Here is an 18583-nt window from a genome sequence, read left to right as displayed (position 1 = left end):
GGAGTGAGCAGTTGATCTGATCCCACTACTCCAATCTCAGTCCAAATGCCCTGCATCTCAACCTTGTTCATGTGTTTTAGTGTATAACATTTAGTTTTAGGAATTAAAATTTAACTGTAGAAAATGGAATAAATACAACTAAAGCAGCTTGGGATCTGTTACACTTAAAAAGGTTGATCATGTTGCTTTGAGAGATTAAAAGCTAGAAAGGTAAGATCATAAAACATCAGGTGGGCTTACTTAGCTGGAGAGCTGTGATGTCTACACTGCTTGCAAAGAAGTGCAGTCCAGAGAGCTGTTTTTGTTTTTTGAGTTAGAGCTAAATTAGTTTAAAGCATTCAGTGAACCCTGAAAGGCTATAATACCCATTTATTATATCAGATCATAAAATAAATTATAAATGAAGGACAATTAAATTAAAGATTGGGCTGAGGATAGCCCAGAGCTGGCTACGTTGTCATGGAGCTTAGGAAGGCTCACTGGTTTCAGTTTATCTGGGTGTTTGCTGGGAGAAGTTTTTAGTTGCAGCTCGCTGAAAGAAGTTAACAAAAATAAATGACATTTAGACAGACCTGCACTGCAAGCAGAGTAAAACACTAACTTCATCAATGACCGTGTGAAATGTGAGTGAGGCTTAATCTCAGTTTGAATCTTGTGAGGAACAGAAGCTGGATGATTGCCTGGTTTGAAACTAGGCTTCACAGTGTCTTATTGCAATCGAAAGTAACCAGCAGATTAGCTCGGAAGTATTGAAAAGTAACTGGAACAAGGGACTGAGGGCCTCCACAGTCAAGGGAGGTAAATTAAAGTTTTAACTCTGAGAATAACTGAAGCTAAGGAAATTTTTTCCAGAGGACTGTGGCATACTTATGGGTTGTCCTGCTACAGAAGTAAATAACTTCAAGATTGATGAGACTTATAAGAGAATTCTTGGAGGAAGTATACTTGAATGCATAACATACATGTTACAAACCATGTTGTTAGGTTAATTGTATTTTTGTCTAATTTGCTCTTATGTACAATAAAGTTTGGGACTTTTTTTGTTTAAAAAAAGTGAAATCTTGTGATGTAGTTCTAATAGTTAAAATGAGGTATTTGGATTTCTTTTTAAATGCTAACAGTCCCTAACAGGATAATAACAATCCACCATCTGGAAATCGAGATTTCACATCCCACCTAATTAGATCACCACGTGCACCACTTTGTGGGCTCCACAAAATTCCCCCCAACATTTCCAATGGAAGGTTATTGACCTGAAACTTTAACTCTGTTTACTCTACAGGTGCTGCCTGACCTGCTGGGTATTTCCAGCATTTTCTGTCTTTTAATTCACTCTCATTGAGTGGAATTCCAATGACAAAATCCTGTTCCATTCACTCACGGATGGAATTTCAATCAACCTAGAAAAGCTTCTAGTCCAAATATAACATTATTTTGAAAACTAGCTGTATATTCATCAGGTTTATACTGTAACAACGCATCTCTCTTTTTGCATTTGAACAATAGTCTACAGGTGAGAGAAGGGAGCAGAAATTTTGTCAGTCACCCTGACTTCCATGTACATACCTAACTGTCATCTCATTTTCTCTTTCCAGAGGGTTTTTAATGTTTTGTACCCAATGCCGCCAGACCAGAGAAGACATGTTAGTATAAACTCAGCACGCTGGCTTCCAGAACCTGGGATGGGCCTAGCATATGGAACCAATAAGGGAGACCTAGTGATTTGCCGGCCTGTGTAAGTACCATTTAATATTCAAGTGCACTTTATCCAGAAGAGTTGCCTTCAAGGAATTTTTTTCAAAAAATTATGGATGATTTGGTGTAAGTAAATCTACTGCTTTAAGGTCTGGCCCATATCCTTGGTGCCACACAATAGAACAGTATGACACACTAGCCCCTGTGCTGGCCCAGTAGTGTGATCATACTGTAACTGAATTATATATTATTATTGGAGCCAACTTTTATTTTTATCCAGCAATATGCAGGAATTACATGCCCTTGGTGGAGATGCAATAGGACAAAAAGTCCAAGTTGCCTAAGCATTTGCAGTGTTGATGCATTTGAGAGAATGTTGATGTGTACATTTGGGAGAAGGGAATTGAGGGATACCAAGAATGGAGGAGTTAAGGTGGGAAGAGGTGATTAGAGTGGAAGGAGAGTCATGTGAAGCATAAAAATCAATATTGACCTGTTGCACTCAATGGCCTGTTTCAGTGCTGCAGATTCTATGTAACTCTACATAGATTTCTCCAGAACGTCAGATCCAAAATTTTATTTTATCCCCTGCATTGTCTGTTTCCAGTTAATTTTTAACATTGGGATTTCAAATGAGATATCACTTTTTATGAGGTAAAAGTGATTCTCTTTTGGTGGAATTGTCATTACCCAGCACTTATTTAGGCCAAAGCTGGATTTTATTCTTATTGTATTGTAGGCTGGGATGCTTAGTTCATTATTGGATGAGTTGTGAATGATCTGGAATTATCATTGAGAAGCCGCACTCCTTGCCTTATGATAGAGACATGGTTGTTGAAGCAATTGAAAATGGTTGGACCAAGGAACGAACCTCTTGCAATGATACTCTGCCGTTGTGATTATTGGCCTCCAGCCACCTATCTTCCTTGGTGTCAAGTTTGACTCCACCCACTGGAGGGTTTTTGTTTTGACCCTTTGACCTCAGTTTTGCTCCTTAGTGCCATATTCAGTTGGATGCTGTCTTGATGTTGCAGGTAGCTGCTGTAGCTTCTCCTTTGACATTCAGCTTTTGCATCTGTGGCTAGATCAAGGCTGTGATGAGGTCTCAAGCCATAATTCTTCTAGAATCTATGTTGAGTAGGTTAATGAAAGCTCACTACCTATTTTCTAAGTTGAATGGGGAGAGGGTAAGGTGGGGTTGGGGTTAGGTTGTTTTACTTTAATCAAAATCTAGCAGTTTGGTACTTGGTCTTCTAAATACGGCTATTTGTAAAGAGAGTTTGTATTGAATATATTCGGTTTATCTGCCCAACAAGCACCGTTCACTTAAGGATTTCTAATGCCCACAGGTTAAAAAAAGTATTTCTTGGAATTAACTGTTAATTTGAAATGATCACGGTATAAATTGTCATAATGTATTTTTAGACAGTACACTGAGCAATTTTGTAGTTTCCTTTGTTATCTGAAAGCATCCGTGTGCAGATTACATGTGGCAAAATGTTCTTTTTCTTTGTTTTTGAAACTTCTCCCCAGAAGGTGGAAAATCATGTTGGAATTAATTTCTGTGGTTGCTGGCAGCACTCCCAATATCTCACCCACATGTATATTCATCTATTTGCATTTAAACTGCAAGTTCATCAAGCTGTTTGACTATAGAGAGCATCTCAGATGTGTCTGTTCACACCTCCAGCAAGGGTAACTTGATCCCTGAAGAAGTACTGTTCTGTTCTCCAACAGGATTTCCGCCTGTCTCTTCTGCCCTGCTCACCTTCATTGCTTTCCATTTCTCTCCTGGTGTTTAACAAGGTGTTTACTAAAACCCGCTTTCACAGCCTATCACTGCTTGCTTATCCCTACAACGACCCCACCCTCAACTTCTCTCTCCCCCCGCCCCCCCACCTTAGACCAGCTTATATTTCACCTCTCTCCTAACTATACTTCAGTTCTGCCAAAGGGTCGTGAGGACTCGAAATGTCAACTGTTTACTTCTCCACCGATGCTGCCAGACCTGCTGAGTTTTTCCAGGTAATTCTGTTTTTGTTTTGGATTTCCAGCATCCGCAGTAGCTTTTTGCTTTTAACTTGATAGCTGTTAGGAGCAAGAACACATCTCTAATTTCTTAACCCCCCCACCCCGCCCCCCAAACCCCAAACCACCTGCCCCTCCCCCCTCCAAAAAAAAGTTCAGATATATTGAAGTCACTTCTAACATTCCAACTGTTCTTCCCATATTAGATCAGCTAACTCAACACATATCAGGAATTGCACCAGTAATCTTCTGTCAGCAATACATCATACATTGCATATATGCACTAAGGACACGGAGAAACTTCCATGCTCTACCTTTATATCCAGTGCAGGAACCAATCAAACCATGTTTCGAGGAATGCCATATTTTCCTCAGCTGCTTTGGATAAAATGCAACACTAAAAAGGAAAGAAATTTTTGATAATGGAGCTGGCTGCTGAAAGAAGCAAGTGAGGATAAAACTATTTACATAATCTGTTATGATTTGTTTTCCCATTTTCATCTATTTTATAGCAATTGCCAACTTAGCTGTGTTCGGGTAATGTAAGTATTTTAAAAGCAAAATACTGTGGATGCTAAAAATTTTAAATAAAACATAATCAACTGATCTGGCAACATCTGTGAAGACAGAAACAGAGTTAGCGTTTCAGGTTGATGACCTTTCACCAGAGCTGGAAGAAGTTAGAAATGTTTTAAGCAAGTTGGAAAGGTTTTAATCAAAGAGATAAAAACAAAAAACTGCGGATGCTGGAAATCCAAAACTAAAACAGAATTACCTGGAAAAACTCAGCAGGTCTGGCAGCATTGGCGGAGAAGAAAAGAGTTGACGTTTCGAGTCCTCATGACCCTCTCATGAGGACTCGAAATGTCAACTCTTTTCTTCTCCACCGATGCTGCCAGACCTGCTGAGATTTTCCAGGTAATTCTGTTTTTGTTAAGGTTTTAATCAAGTACAGTGGCAGGCAAAGGGGGAAAACAAAAGGAAGGTCGGTGATCGCATGTTATGCAGGAGAAAACTTTAAGCAAATACAAAGGTGGGGAAAGGGAGAGGATGGTTTAGTCTTTCATCTCTTTTCTATACTCAAGGGGTTTCAAGAGTAGTGCTGAGGAATTGTAGAATTCAGTTTTTACCACACACTGTGAGCAATCTAAATCTTGCATAGCATGGCCAGGTGCAGCGTGAAATGCTCGCCACTCTGTCCCATTGATGTGCATTAATCTAATTTCAGAAGAGCATCTTACTCCAATAGCAGCAATTTTTCCCATGGTTTGTGCATAGTGTTACTTGTTTCTTTTTGCTTGACTTTTTTTCCAAAGTACAGTGGTATCATAGAATTAAGAGGTTAAAAGGAGAGTAATTCTAATCCCAGTAGTGCCATATCAGCAGTTAAACAAGTAACATTTATGAAACTAATAGTAGGTGATACTGAGCCCATTGCAACAGTTCTTTGAATTTGTTTTAAGTATTAATGTCCTAAATTTATTATTGTGTCTATGGTCTACAATTTAGGTATTGGTATCAAAATTATTTATGTGACTGGTGTTTTAAGGGTTTAAGGTTGCTGGGCTTTTCCAATGTTAACAACAGCTTATTTCTGTAGTACCTTTAATATAGTAAAACATCACTTGACGTTTCACAGGAGTGTTATCGAACAAAACTTGACACCAGGCAACATGACAATATAGATGATTAAAACTTTGTCAATGAAGTAGATTTTAAGGACCATGCTGACCTTTGTATTCTCACTTTCCAATACCTTAAATTTAAAAACATATTTAAAGCTGAAACTAATCTTTAAAAATTGCACCCATCTCCATGTTGGATAGTAGCTTGAAGTAGATAAGTCGAAGATTCAAAAGTCGGACTTTATTTTTAGATGAAATGTATGGAAAAAGATATGGTTGAATAATTTGGTGGAAAAGCATCAAAATTGGTATATAAACAGTTAAACAAGCATAGAGGGAAGGACTGTTAGGGTTTTATTTACTTTGTTTTACTCCAGATAATTTTTTTTGAAAGAGCATCACCAGTCATTTCCCTAGGGGAACCTTTTGCTATGTTCCAAAGTGTGCTTTAGGTTCTCTGATTTCAAGGTAAGTGCTTAGTGCACCCAGCAATCAGAGTATCCTCTTTGCTTTGTTTGCTCAATGGTTTTGTCATCTGTTCTCATGATCTTTCCTGAAAGGCAGCAAAACAAACACTGCATTAGACTGTGGCACCAGCTTTATAGGACAGTGTTTAAAAGAAGTGAACTATAACAACAACCCAATTTAGCTTAACCACTGTAAAACCTTCATTTTCTATTTATTCAGTGAGATAGTTAACAGCTCACAAAGTAACAAATCTAACCCTGACATATAATTAGCCTGAATACTGTAACAGTGGGCTGAATTTTATTGACAGTGGTCAAATCCCACTGCCTGGGCCGAAAGCAGGAGCTGACTCCTCTTTGGCCGGTGGCAGGACCCTGTGACGATGTTTTGCCAATGGTATCAAATTAAGAACAACAGCCCGCCTCCAAATGCTGCCAGCCAAATCAGCCAGTGTTGTCTCAATGGGAGAGCGCCCTCAAAAACAGATCAGTGTGGTTGGGAGAAGCTAGAGCCTGGCAACCAGGTTCTAGCAATCAGTGGGGTGGGACAGGAGGCCATTACCGCTGGGGGCTTCTCAACAGGCCATGCAGCTTCCATCATGGAGGAAACCCCCATCCCTAGAACCTGCTGGGAAGCTGCCTGGGTTTACCCAGGGTTTCCTCATGTGGTGGTGGCCCTCCAACATGGCCAAAATGCCTGCAGAGGTGGAAGTGAAGCTTATTTGGCTTAAGCGTCTCAATTGGTCACCCAATAGGTGGCTCTGCTGCCAAGCATCCCACCACTGGCAATATGACATGACTGAGAACAAACAGGAAGTCCAAGAGGAAATAATTTTACTTCAAAGTAGTCTCCTTTTGCTTTCTTAGAAAAGGTAGACAGTGTTGCCCAAATTTCTTTCATATTTTCTTTGCTCCTCAAGCAGGGTCATCCTCTCTGCCCAGACAGTAATCGTGTCGATTACAGGAGTTCTTGAGAGGCTCCATTGTAAATAAGCAGTGTAAGTATAGCCCTGAGAGATGTTCTCAAACTGTCCAACCCTGGGAATCCACACCACAGGATGAAATGTCTGCATTCCAAGCCTGTAACATGATGATTCTAGAGTGGCTCTCAACAGTGAATTTATAAACCAAAATATTCCCAAAAAATGTAAATAGAAGCATGATAAATTAATTGAAATTCTTTGTAGTTTGGATTAACAAGGACTGATGATGAAACTCCATCTGTAGGTTGCTGCATAAAATGTTACGTTACTAGGATATTTCTGATACAAAGCATTTATTTCGTATTTGGATTGTAACACACTTTAGTACTAAATAATCCAATGCCTTTTTAGCAACACAAATATAACCCCCGGGCAATGGTAACTGATTAACCTTTGCTAGGCACAACTTTTTATTTCAACATGAAAAATGTCTGGTTCATTACAGAAGAAACTGCAGGACTGCCTGCAATTGAATTAACGCAGTGAAATAATAGACTCTTGCATTGGTTACAGGTTAATACAGGTGACTAGTACTCGCATTTCTAATAAGAACTATTGTCTGGAGCTCTCTACTAAAGGAAGTAGCCCAGACCCGTTTTTGGCACCACTGAACATTTGTAGGGCAAACAAATGAAGGGAAAGGTAATATTTCCTATCTTTAGAAATGTGTTCTATCATTCATTTTTTAAAATCTATCAATATATTAAGAATAGTACATCTGCAAGTGGTTCGTGTCTCTTATTTTAGATATGACATTCTGCCTTCAAGTAGAATTCCCACTCTGATCGCAGCTGGTGATCTGCGTGCAAAGTATGCCCAAATTGTGCTAGTTATGAGAAGTTCCTTTCACGCTTTTCCACTGAACTTATTTACGTATCACCAAATGCAATATCTGCCATGAAGCAGTGCAATTGGGCAACATTTTAAAACACAATTTTTTTTTAGTAAAATTTTCTTTAAAAATATTCCTTGGTATATTTAGAAGTGGGAATTTGGTGCCAATTGATTAATACTGCTGAACATGGGTTTAGCATAAAATGGAAGCATTTTTAATTACAGTGCGTCAATCTACCAGCTGTGAATAAGCCAAATGACTTTTTTAAAAATTATACAAAACTACTTGCTAGTTGGGGTACAGATGCCAGTTTCTTAGTAAATTTAAAGCAATATAACATGCAAAAGCTTTTAAATGTGCCAATTAATGTCTGTGCACCCAAAAATTCCAGCTTAATTTGGTCCTTCCCAGGTTGGACCCTGGGAAGTATCAAGGATCAGACAAGTCCACCGGTCCCTTAAGGTAGCGGGACAGGTAGATAAGGTGGTTAAGGCGGCATATGGGATACTTGCCTTTATTACCTGAGGCATAGAATATAAGAGCAGGGAGGTTATGCTGGAACTGTATAAAACGCTGGTTAGGCTACAGCTAGAGCATTGTGTGCAGCTCTGGAATCCACATGAAAGGAAGGATGTGATTGCACTAGAGAGAGTGCGGAGGAGATTTACCAGGATGTTGCCTGGCCTGGAGAGTTTTAGTTATGAGGAGAGATTGGATAGACTGGGGTTATTTTCCCTGAAGCAGAGGAGATTGAGGGGGGACATGATTGAGGTATATAAAACTATGAGGGGCATAGATAGAGTAGACAGGAAGGAACTTTTCCCCTTGGTGGAGGAATAATCAGGGGGCATAGGTTTATGGTAAGGGGCAGGAGGCTTAGCGGGGATATGGGGAAGAATTTTTTCACCCAGAGGGTGGTGGGAATCTGGAACTTACTGCCTGAAAGGGTGGTAGAGGCAGAAACCCTCAACATTTAAGAAGTATTTGGATGTGCACTTGCGATGCTGTGGCATACAAGACTATGGGCCTAGTGCTGGAAAATGGGATTAGAATAATTAGGTACTTGTTTGACCAGCGTAGACTCGATGAGCCGAGGAGCCTTTTTCTGTGCTGTAGACCTCTATGAGGTCTACAAGTGAGTGCAATTAGCAGAAACTTCCAATAATTCATCCTGTGGGCTTGACCAGTTTTCTGGACTAGCTTCTAACCCACTATCACCATCCCTACCACCTCGCCCCAACAGCAAGCCCCCATAACCTTCTGTAAACCAAAGTAATTTAATGTAACTGTACAATTTGAGCAGGGCATTCCAAATCGCTGCAGTACTGAAGTCAGTTATTTTGATGTTTAGATGGGCCTGGTGGTGGTATTGGTGAAAATCTATTTAATTCAGATAGGATTTATTTTAGCAATATAGCCAATTTTATATCTTAACTGAAGTGCTTACGTAATCATCAGTCACTGCTCTTCGAAATCACTGTTTTTATGTTATTAGTTATATATGTCTGGGAGGCATGATAAAGTACTATTATCGGTGTATGTGCAGGTCCTTTCTCTCAGTGCTCAGTGAGGTGGGATCCCTACCTCCTCAACCTGCTGTCGCTCCTGCTCCCCTGCTCTCATCCCTCACCTCGGTCTCATGGTCAAAGTGTCCCTTATTTTATTTCTGAAGAGCTGGTCACCCTGTCTCCTCATTCAATTTTTTTCTTCTCTCTCCTCGCTGCCTTGTTTTCCATCTAGTCTTTCTGCCTTTCGCAAGTATCTTTTGATACATTTGTGAAGTGTTCATAGGAAGCACCAGAACTCATAAATTTATGAAGAAAAAACAAACTAATGCAGATTAACAAACCAGAGATAAAACAGCACGGACATTGGAAATCTGAAGTAAAAATGGAAACAACTGGCAATGTCCTTCAAGTGCAAATTCAGGATGTTCTCCTTTCATTTGAAATTTCAAAGCTCATTCTGGCCTGTGGCTGTGTTTATCCATTTGTGTCAAAATGGCTGTGTTCCAATAAATGTTACTGCTCACTTTGTTTTTAAGAATAACTTATTGAATGGCACTGATTTTTGTAATATGCTAACATTAGCAGCGAGGGCTAAATAAGATGCTCACAACATTTGACATCCCCAGTACTATGTAGAAAATGTGTGACAGTTGCTGCCTGACTTACAGAATGTTTCCAGCATTTTCTGATTTTGTTTCAGATTTCCAGGATCCGGCAACATTTTGATAAAATATCCTATCAAATGAAAACAATTGAGACGTAATTGAGACGTAACCTGAGCTGCTACGCTACTTTTTTTTTCAAATGCTTATCTGGTGAACAGAATAAGAAATAAATTGTGAAACAAAAGGTTCTGTTGAATAATAAGTCTTCACAGTCCGCTGTTTTCATTGTATTGAAGTTTTAAGACTTTAACCAATCATTGGCAGGATTTTGTGTTGATTATTCTGCACTGATGTTTAGGGTCAGTATTCAATGACATTAAGAGTGTGCTGAAATGGTGGCTCCATCGGATCTGTGCTGCCCAATTACTTTGTTTCATTTACTGCTCTTTTATCCATTGAAAGTTAATTTATCGCTTCCTACCATCTGTTTCACTGAATGGACAAGTGTGTGTACATTTCCAGAAACAAATTACATCTGCACACATATCCTGTTAAATTTTTCCATTATCTCTTTCTACATCCACTTTTAAAATGAAAACTGCTTCCATAAACTTGTCAAGCGGTCATTACAAGCTTCTGCCAGTGGTGGTGCTGCAAGTACTCAATTTATATCTTCCAGCTGCAGATGAAGGATTTGTGTCCAACAAACACTGCCTGTGTACTTCCCAAAATGCTGTGAATTTCACACTTTAATCTGTTATTGTCAATGGTTGGAATTATGTACAAATAAAGACAATTTAAAATATCAACTGAGTTACATCTGCCAGCCTAGTCTAATTACTGGACAAGTAACCCAGAGGCATGGGCTAATAATCTAGAGAGCACAAGTTCAAATTCTACTTTGACAGTTTGAGAATTTGAATTCAGCTTTTAGAAGCTGGAAATAAAAGAAAAACATTATGAAAAAGTGACCTGAGGGTGCCTGATTGGTGAACAAGGTGGGTACTTATGGCAATGTCCCTTAGGGAAGGAGACCTGCCATTCTTACTCAGTGACTTCAGTTCCACACCACTGTGGTTGGCAACCATAAGTGGCCTAGCAAGCCATTTAATTGTATTTAAAAAAAACTGCTAGGGATGGACAATAAATGCTGTCTGTGCCAGCAACCCCATGTCCCAAGAATGTTTTTTATTCAGCTGCTCTTGCCTTTTATCCCTGTTTCACCTCAAGATGGCACTTAATTCTAGTATAGATGTTCTGCAGCGCCACTAGTGACAGCAAGTGTAAATTACGTTTCAGATTTCTTTCCGCTCTTCAATTACTTATACAATGAAAATCCAATGACAGATGGATTAAAATTTGCTGCTGTAATAACCCCTGTTTGAAAACTCATGATATAAAAGGTCACACTAAAAACACCCAAAGCACAACAAAGCAATGTAATTGAATAATTTCCCCTCCCCTCCCCACTTCTCTCCACCACAACATTTTCTTCATTTCCCTCCCTCAGATGCGCTGGATTCCATTATCACTGGTAGCAGCAGCCCTTCTATATCTCCCTCCAAACCCAATTTTCATATGAACCTAGATAGTGGGTGTTAGCTGACTACTCACTGAGAAGACAGCACAGTCAAATCTGATTCCACCTTCGTCGACTGTCCACACACCTGCATCTGTCAGCAGGAATCATGGATAACAATCAAAATACTGAAGCCCTGGCTGTTTTTTTATCAGCTCTATTGAAATTATCATCTTGCTCAGCACAGACCAGAAGCTCAAGCTGGGGACTTTTGTATTGCTTCGTACTGTACCACAATGATGTACCCATTCATTGGGAGGCTTTCTGGTGATATCTCATTGCCATGTACACAACATGAATTAAAATGAGGATGAACAAAGTTACTCCATTTTATTTAAGGGATTACAGGTTTAATCTCGGCATTTGGGGAGAGGGATTGTTGAAGTGCAATAAAAGATGATTAATGGATAGGTTGTGATATTTTATTGATATGTCTTGGAAGAATTGGTTTCTGGTCATCCAAATCAGGCAAATCAGACACGGACATGTCATGTTTTAGGTTCTTGTGTACTCAATAATGACCATCAAAAATGAGAGTGTAGTTTTCAGCGAGGTCATTCAAGGGTGGTGATTGTCTTATGAAGGGGTGGGGAGGGAAGGGGAAAGAAATTTGACTACATCCTCATAATTCTGCATCTGCTTTGTTGGGTTTTACATTTGTAGTTACTTTGAAATGCTGTGCCTGTTAAATTCATATGAGTACAGAACATTGAGTAAGCACTCATGCTGAATTAGATAAATCTCCCCAAACAAAGGGGGGAATAATTGATTTATGGATTACAAAGAAGTCTTGTGGTCACAGAATTCTTTATGCTGGTGTCATTCTGCATAACCAGCAAAACAATCGCACACTAAATGTTTTTGCAATACAGATCACTTCTTTCTGTTAACATATGCCTGCATATATTTGCTAACACAATCTGAAGTGAAGGATTTTAATGATTATTCAATAAGTGTCCAAGAGCCTGTTTCTTATCACGAATGGCTAGCGGTGCTTTTGCAACACTGTGGATGTAACATTTTGCTTCAATCCCCATGGGCCTTACATGTGGATTGATTGTTTTCATCATGTACGTCCATATGCAGCATTGTAAAGTTTAAACTGCATGATAGATTTTATTGTGCCATCATTCATACCCAAGCAACGTTACTTCTCAAGGCGAGGTATTATTTGTTATAGAGCAGATTTTTCAGTCTGGGTACCCACTGGGTGTTCAACAGGCACAGTACATGTCCTTGAGGCACCGGACCCTGGCCGAGTGTTCTGCCTCTAATTTGGGTTGTAAACTTGAATGCAGCTGCAAGAGTTGAGAGGCAACTGTTCCTTGAGCCTTTAATCAACAGCCAGTAGGTCGCGAATGCTTTGATCATCCGGGAGTCAGGCCCTGGAATCCTCACAGACTCCTGATTGTGCAGGGGCAAACAGATACCCGTGGGAATATTTATATTGCAACATCTACCAAGTGCTGTCAGAGGAAATTGAGAAAGTAGATTTAGGAACTCTCCCTCCTACCTCACGAAAATAGCAGTGCATGTGTTTGCTAGCAGTAATGCTACCTGGAGAGGCATCAGGAAAACCCAGTTCAACACAATGTGACCAGAGGCTGATGGTAGCCACTTTTTATCTGTGCTCTATTTCTGGAGAATAGAGTACCCAGTGCAGAGCAAAGGAAAACCTCCCCTTGTACTTTTGTTCAACAATTTCTTGATGACCATTGAGCTTATAGGGGCTAGATGCTTCCTTGAAAAAAGACTAAAGTGGAAAATGAGACAATCCTTGTTGGCCATAGATGGGCATTAACAGATGCTTGGGAGTAGACGGACAATTTGCACCTTTGGCTGGGGAATCTTGAAGAGAGAAACGTATCCTCAATACAGCAAAGATAACAATGATTTTTAAAAAGTGTGAGTTACCTTCAGTAATCTGAATAAAAAACAATATTTTCTCAATGGCTGAGCAAGATTTCCCAAAGAACTCTACCACAAAGACCAGGAGGATCCTAGTTTCAACCCTCAGAATGTAGAGCAAAAAGGGGACATGAAAAAACATTGGCAGGTAAAATAAAGAAAAATCCAAAGTTATTTTACAAGTACATTAAGATTAAGAGGATAACTAGGGAAAGAGTAGGGCCCATTAAGGACCATAGTGATAATTTGTGTGTGGAGCCGGAAGACGTAGGTAGGGTTCTAAATGAATACTTTGTGCTGGTGTTCACAAGTGAGAGGGACAACGTGGGCACAGAAATCAGGCAGAAGGACTGTGATATAATTAAAGAAATTAGCATAGAAAGGGAAGAGGTTCTTAGTGGTCTGGCAGGCTTAAAAGTAGATAAATCTCCAGGCCCAGATGAAATGTATCCCAGGGTATTGAGTGAGGCAAGGGAGGAGATAGCAGGGGCAATGGAAATAATTTTCAATGCCTCTCTGGCCACAGAAGAGGTGCCAGAGGACTGGAGAACAGCCAATGTGGTACTGTTATTCAAGAAGGGAGGAAAGGATAAACCAGGGAACTACAGGCCAGTCAGTCTAACCTCAGTGATGGGGAAACTATTGGAAGCAATTCTGAGGGGCAGAATTAATCTACACTTGGAGAGACAGGGATTAATCAAGGACAGTCAGCATGGTTTTGTCAAGGGGAGGTCATGTCTGACCAATTTGATTGAATTTTTTGAAGAGGTGACCAGGTGTGTAGATGAGGGCAATGCATTTGACTTCAGCAAGGCTTTTGATAAGGTCCCGCATGGGAGACAAATAATGAAGGTAAGAGCCCATGGGATCCAAGGCAATTTGGCAAATTGGATCCAGAATTGGCTGAGTGGCAGGAAGCAGAGAGTGATAGTCAAGGGGTATTTTTGTGACTGGATGCCTGTGTCCAGTGGGGTTCCATAGAGATGGTGTTGGGTCCCTTGCTGTTTGTGGTATATATAAACAATTTAGACTTGAATGTAGGAGAGTTCATCAGTAAGTTCACGGATGATACGAAAATTGGTGGGGTGGTAAATAGTGAGGAGGATGGCCGTAGATTACAGGAAGATACAGACAGGCTGGTCAGATGGGCTGATCAGTGGCAAATGGAATTTAATCCGGATAAGTGTGAGGTGTTGCACTTGGGCAGGACAAACAAGGCACAGGAATACAAGATGAATGATAGGACCCTGGGAAGTACCGAGGATCAGAGGGACCTTGGTGTGCATGTCCACCGGTCCCTTAAGGTAGCGGGACAAGTGGTTAAGAAGACATATGGGATACTTGCCTTTATTAGCTGAGGCATAGAATATAAGAGCAGGAAGGTTATGCTGGAACTGTATAAAACGCTGGTTAGGCCACAGCTAGAGTATTGTGCGCAGTTCTGGAATCCACATGATAGGAAGGATGTGATTGCACTAGAGAGAGTGCGGAAGAGATTTACCAGGATGTTGCCTGGGCTGGAGAGTTTTAGTTATGAGAAGAGATTGGATAGACTGGGGTTATTTTCCCTGAAGCAGAGGAGATTGAGGGGGGGCCTGATTGAGGTGTATTAAATTATGAGGGGCATAGATAGGGTAGACAGGAAGGAACCTTTCCCCTTGGTGGAGGGATCAATAACCAGGTTGCATAGATTTAAGGTAAGGGGCAGGAGGTTTAGAGGCTATGTGAGGAAGAATTTTTTCACCCAGAGGGTGGTGGGAATCTGGAACTCACTGCCTGAAAGGGTAATAGAAGCAGAAACCCTCATAACATTTAAGAAGTACTTGGATGTGCTCTTGCGATGCCATGGCATTCAAGGGCTATGGGCCTAGTGCTGAAAATGGGATTAGAATAGTTAGCTACTTGTTTGACTGGCGCAGACTCGGTGGGTCGAAGGGCCTTTTTCTGTGCTGTAGACCTCTATAACTCTATGACTATGACTCTACTGTCTGAGCCAGAGTTTCCACTTCTGAAAGTATGTGTCTCAATGTTTGGAGAGTACAGGATTGGGCTCAGCTGTAATGCCCCCCTACATAACCCTCATTTCCCACTCCTCACCAGGGAGTTCAAATGTCCTGCTTGTGTTATCTGACAAGTCTCACATTATGATTAATTACCACTTTAGCAAGGTACCACCTTGCCAAAGAAACAGACCATTGCACCTGTGATGAGCAACTCCTCTACTTGTCCAAATCATGCTCCCTTACTCCCCACATTTACAAACAAAACCAGGTGGAATTTATTTCTATTGCTTTTTGTTTGGCTTCCATGGCTACAAATGAAAAAAACTGTGGTGGAAAAGTCCCTGATTTTGAGCAGTCAATGATGCAGAGGTGACCATTGACCCAGAAACATTTTGGTAAGCAATGTGTGGTGAAGTTGCCTGCGTTCATTCTGAATCCAGAGACAAATTTATTTAATTACAGATAGGAGACCTGATTTGCTATATTAGCACACCACCAGCACACCTTGGGAAATTTGTACCTTAACTCCATTTACACACCTTGGTTCATATACATTAATAACTTTAACAAAAATCTTTCCGCTTCAGTTTTGGTATTTTCAATTGTCCCAGCCTCAACAGTTTTAAGATATTATGGGTTGGGGAAGTGAGACAGGGTAGTGGGAGGAGGGCGATGGTGGTGGTATGTAGGCAGTACATTCAGATTTCCATTACCCTTTTTGTGAAGAAGTGCTTCTTGATGTACGTTCATCAATCAAGCTTGATGCTAGCTTCAGAATTCAACTATTATTCAACTAGTGTCTTCAGGTATTATTTTGATAACGATAAACCAGATCAAAATTAACAGTCACTTGGACAAACGTGGACTGATTAAGAGAAACCAACATGGAATTGTGAAGGACAAATTATGTTTGACTAACTTATGAGTTTTTTGATGACGTAACAGAAAGGATTTATGAAGGTAATGCGGTTAATGTGGAGTACATGGACTTCCAAAAAGCATTTGATAAAGTGCCACATGACAGGTTTGACAGCAAAGTGGAAGCCCATAAAATAAAAGAGACGGTGACAGCACGAATACAAAGTTGGCTGAGTCACAGAAAAAATGATTATTTTTTAGACTAGAGGAATGTATATAGTGGGGCCCCCCCCTCCCTAAGGATCGGTATTGGGATCATTGCTTTTCTTGATGTATATTAATGACCTAGATTTGGTTGCAGAGGACACATTTTCAAAATTTGCAAATGATACAAAACTTGCAAGTATTGTGATCTATGAAGAGGATAGTGATAGATTCCAAGAGGATATATGCCATCTGCAGGCTGGTGGAATGGGCAGACTCGTGGCAGATGAAATTTAACGGAAAGAAGTACAAAGTGATTTTGGCAGGAAGAATGGGAAGAGGCAATGTGATGGGGAGGTGATGACTAGTTACCCAGAGACCCAGGGTAATGCTCTGGGGACCCAGGTTCGAATCCCGCCACGGCAGATAGTGGAATTTGAATTCAATAAAAATCTTGAATTCAAAGTCTAATGATGACCATGAAACCATTGTCGATTATTGTAAAAACCTATCTGGTTCACTAAAGTCCTTTAGGGAAGGAAATCTGCTGGCCTACATGTGACTCCAGAACCACGATAATGTGGTTGATTCTTTTAAGGGTGGGCAATAAATGCTGGCTGGATGAACATTAAAAAAAAAGGGTACAATTCTAAAGAGGCTGCAGGAGCAGAGGGCCTGGGGGTTATATGTGCAAATCGTTGATAGGTTGAGAAAGTGCTCAAAAAGGCATATGGGATTTATAAATAGAGGCAAAGAGTACGAAAGCAAGGAAGTTATGAACCTTTTTAAAACACTGGTTTGGCCTCAACGGAAGTATTGTGTCCAATTTTGGGCACCACACTTTAGCAAAAATGCGTGTAAAAGAAATTTACAAAAATGGTTCCAAAGATAAGGGACTTCCGTTACATAGATTGGAGAAGCTGGGCTGTTCTTGGAGAAGGGAGGGTTGAAAGGAGATTTGATAGAGGTTTTCAAAATTAAGAGGAGCCTGGACAGAATAGATAGGCAAAACCTTGGCAGAAGGGTCAAGAACCAGAGGACATGAATTTAAGGTAAAGGATATAGGAACCAGAGATGACAAGAGGAAAAACCTTTTTAAGCAACGGAGGTTTAGGTTCTGGAATGCACTGCCTGAGGATCTTATGCAAGCAGATTCAGTTATGCCTTTCAAAAGGGAATTAGATTATTGCCTGAAGAGAGAAAATTGCAGCACTGTGGGGAAAAGGCATGGAAGCTGGACTAGCTGAGTTCTTGCAGTGAGTCAGCATAGACATGATGGTCTGAATGGCCTCTTGTGCTGTAACCACTCTATGATAACGATTGCAATCAATTTAAAAATAAAATCCTTTTTTCACATTTTTAATTTTAAGCCATGCCTTTTTTATCACTCTTCCTGAAAGAATGAAGCTGGAACTGTATCTCAAACCCTGACACTCTATACTGGTTGCTGTCTTCTGAGTTTAAATCGAAGAAGGAGGGAATCATTGTTTCTTTGAATGTATTCTAAATGCAAATTGCATTTCACTGGTTTGTACTAATCATATAAATTTTCAAAATCTCCTACCTCCTAAAGAAAACCATTAACAGCACTGTTGCCTAATTCTCCTCCTATCTCCCTTATGTTGGTTAGACAACCTATCATGATTCAGTGGGTGGCACCATTAACTGAATCTGATCCTTTGCATGAGGATTAATAGACATCAGGCATTAAATAGGAGAAAGGGAGCTATATCTCATCATGTAGGAGATTCCCTCTCCCAACAGAAGTATCTTTGGAGAATTTACTTCACAATTGTTCATTGAACAAATATAAAATGTGGTATGGTACTTAGTTACATACATTGGGTAGGTATCAGGTGTGATATTGGTATATGCTGAGTTAACTACTGTCAACTGGAGTGGCAGTGACATTGCTTCGGATTAGGAAGGGAGATAGATTTGCTCCTTCCAATGCATATCATGCCACCTTTGTTGAAAGAGCATGCGCTATGCTGTGGCATCAGTTTCTTCTGACACTCCCCTCTGGCTGGAAGGTATCTATTCTTTGAGTCACAGGCACCACTCTCAGGTTATAAAGACATCGCATTTTTCCTCAAATGTTTTGCACTATCCCAGTTGCTCTTCCAGTTCCCTCGACTGCAAACTCCAGCACCCTTCTTGCTCTAACAGTGTAACTATTAATTCACCGCAAGCTAAACTGATAGATGTTGAGCAATGTCAGTAATGCTGGCCATAATAAGCTTCCCTCACACATCTCCCTCTCCTTCCCCTCACCTTTATTTTTC

General features: G+C 40.3%; 1 protein-coding gene across 1 annotated transcript in view; it reads left to right on the top strand.

The window, feature by feature from the left end:
- Window positions 1-1597: 1597 nt before the first annotated feature.
- LOC144676772 (activating molecule in BECN1-regulated autophagy protein 1-like) overlaps window positions 1598-18583 on the top strand; it is a gene marked incomplete at its 3' end in the record, with an annotated part of 37213 nt that continues 20227 nt past the window's right edge. The window contains exon 1 of the mRNA XM_078537090.1: window positions 1598-1735. Coding sequence (XP_078393216.1) covers window positions 1620-1735 — 116 coding nt within the window. The remainder of the gene's footprint in view (window positions 1736-18583) is intronic.

The sequence above is a fragment of the Cetorhinus maximus genome, unplaced genomic scaffold (genome assembly GCF_964194155.1).
Source record: "Cetorhinus maximus unplaced genomic scaffold, sCetMax3.hap1.1 HAP1_SCAFFOLD_1889, whole genome shotgun sequence".
Classification (NCBI taxonomy): Eukaryota; Metazoa; Chordata; class Chondrichthyes; order Lamniformes; family Cetorhinidae; genus Cetorhinus; species Cetorhinus maximus.
The sequence above is the reverse complement of the archived record's forward strand: the minus strand, read 5'-3'. Positions and strand labels throughout refer to the sequence as shown.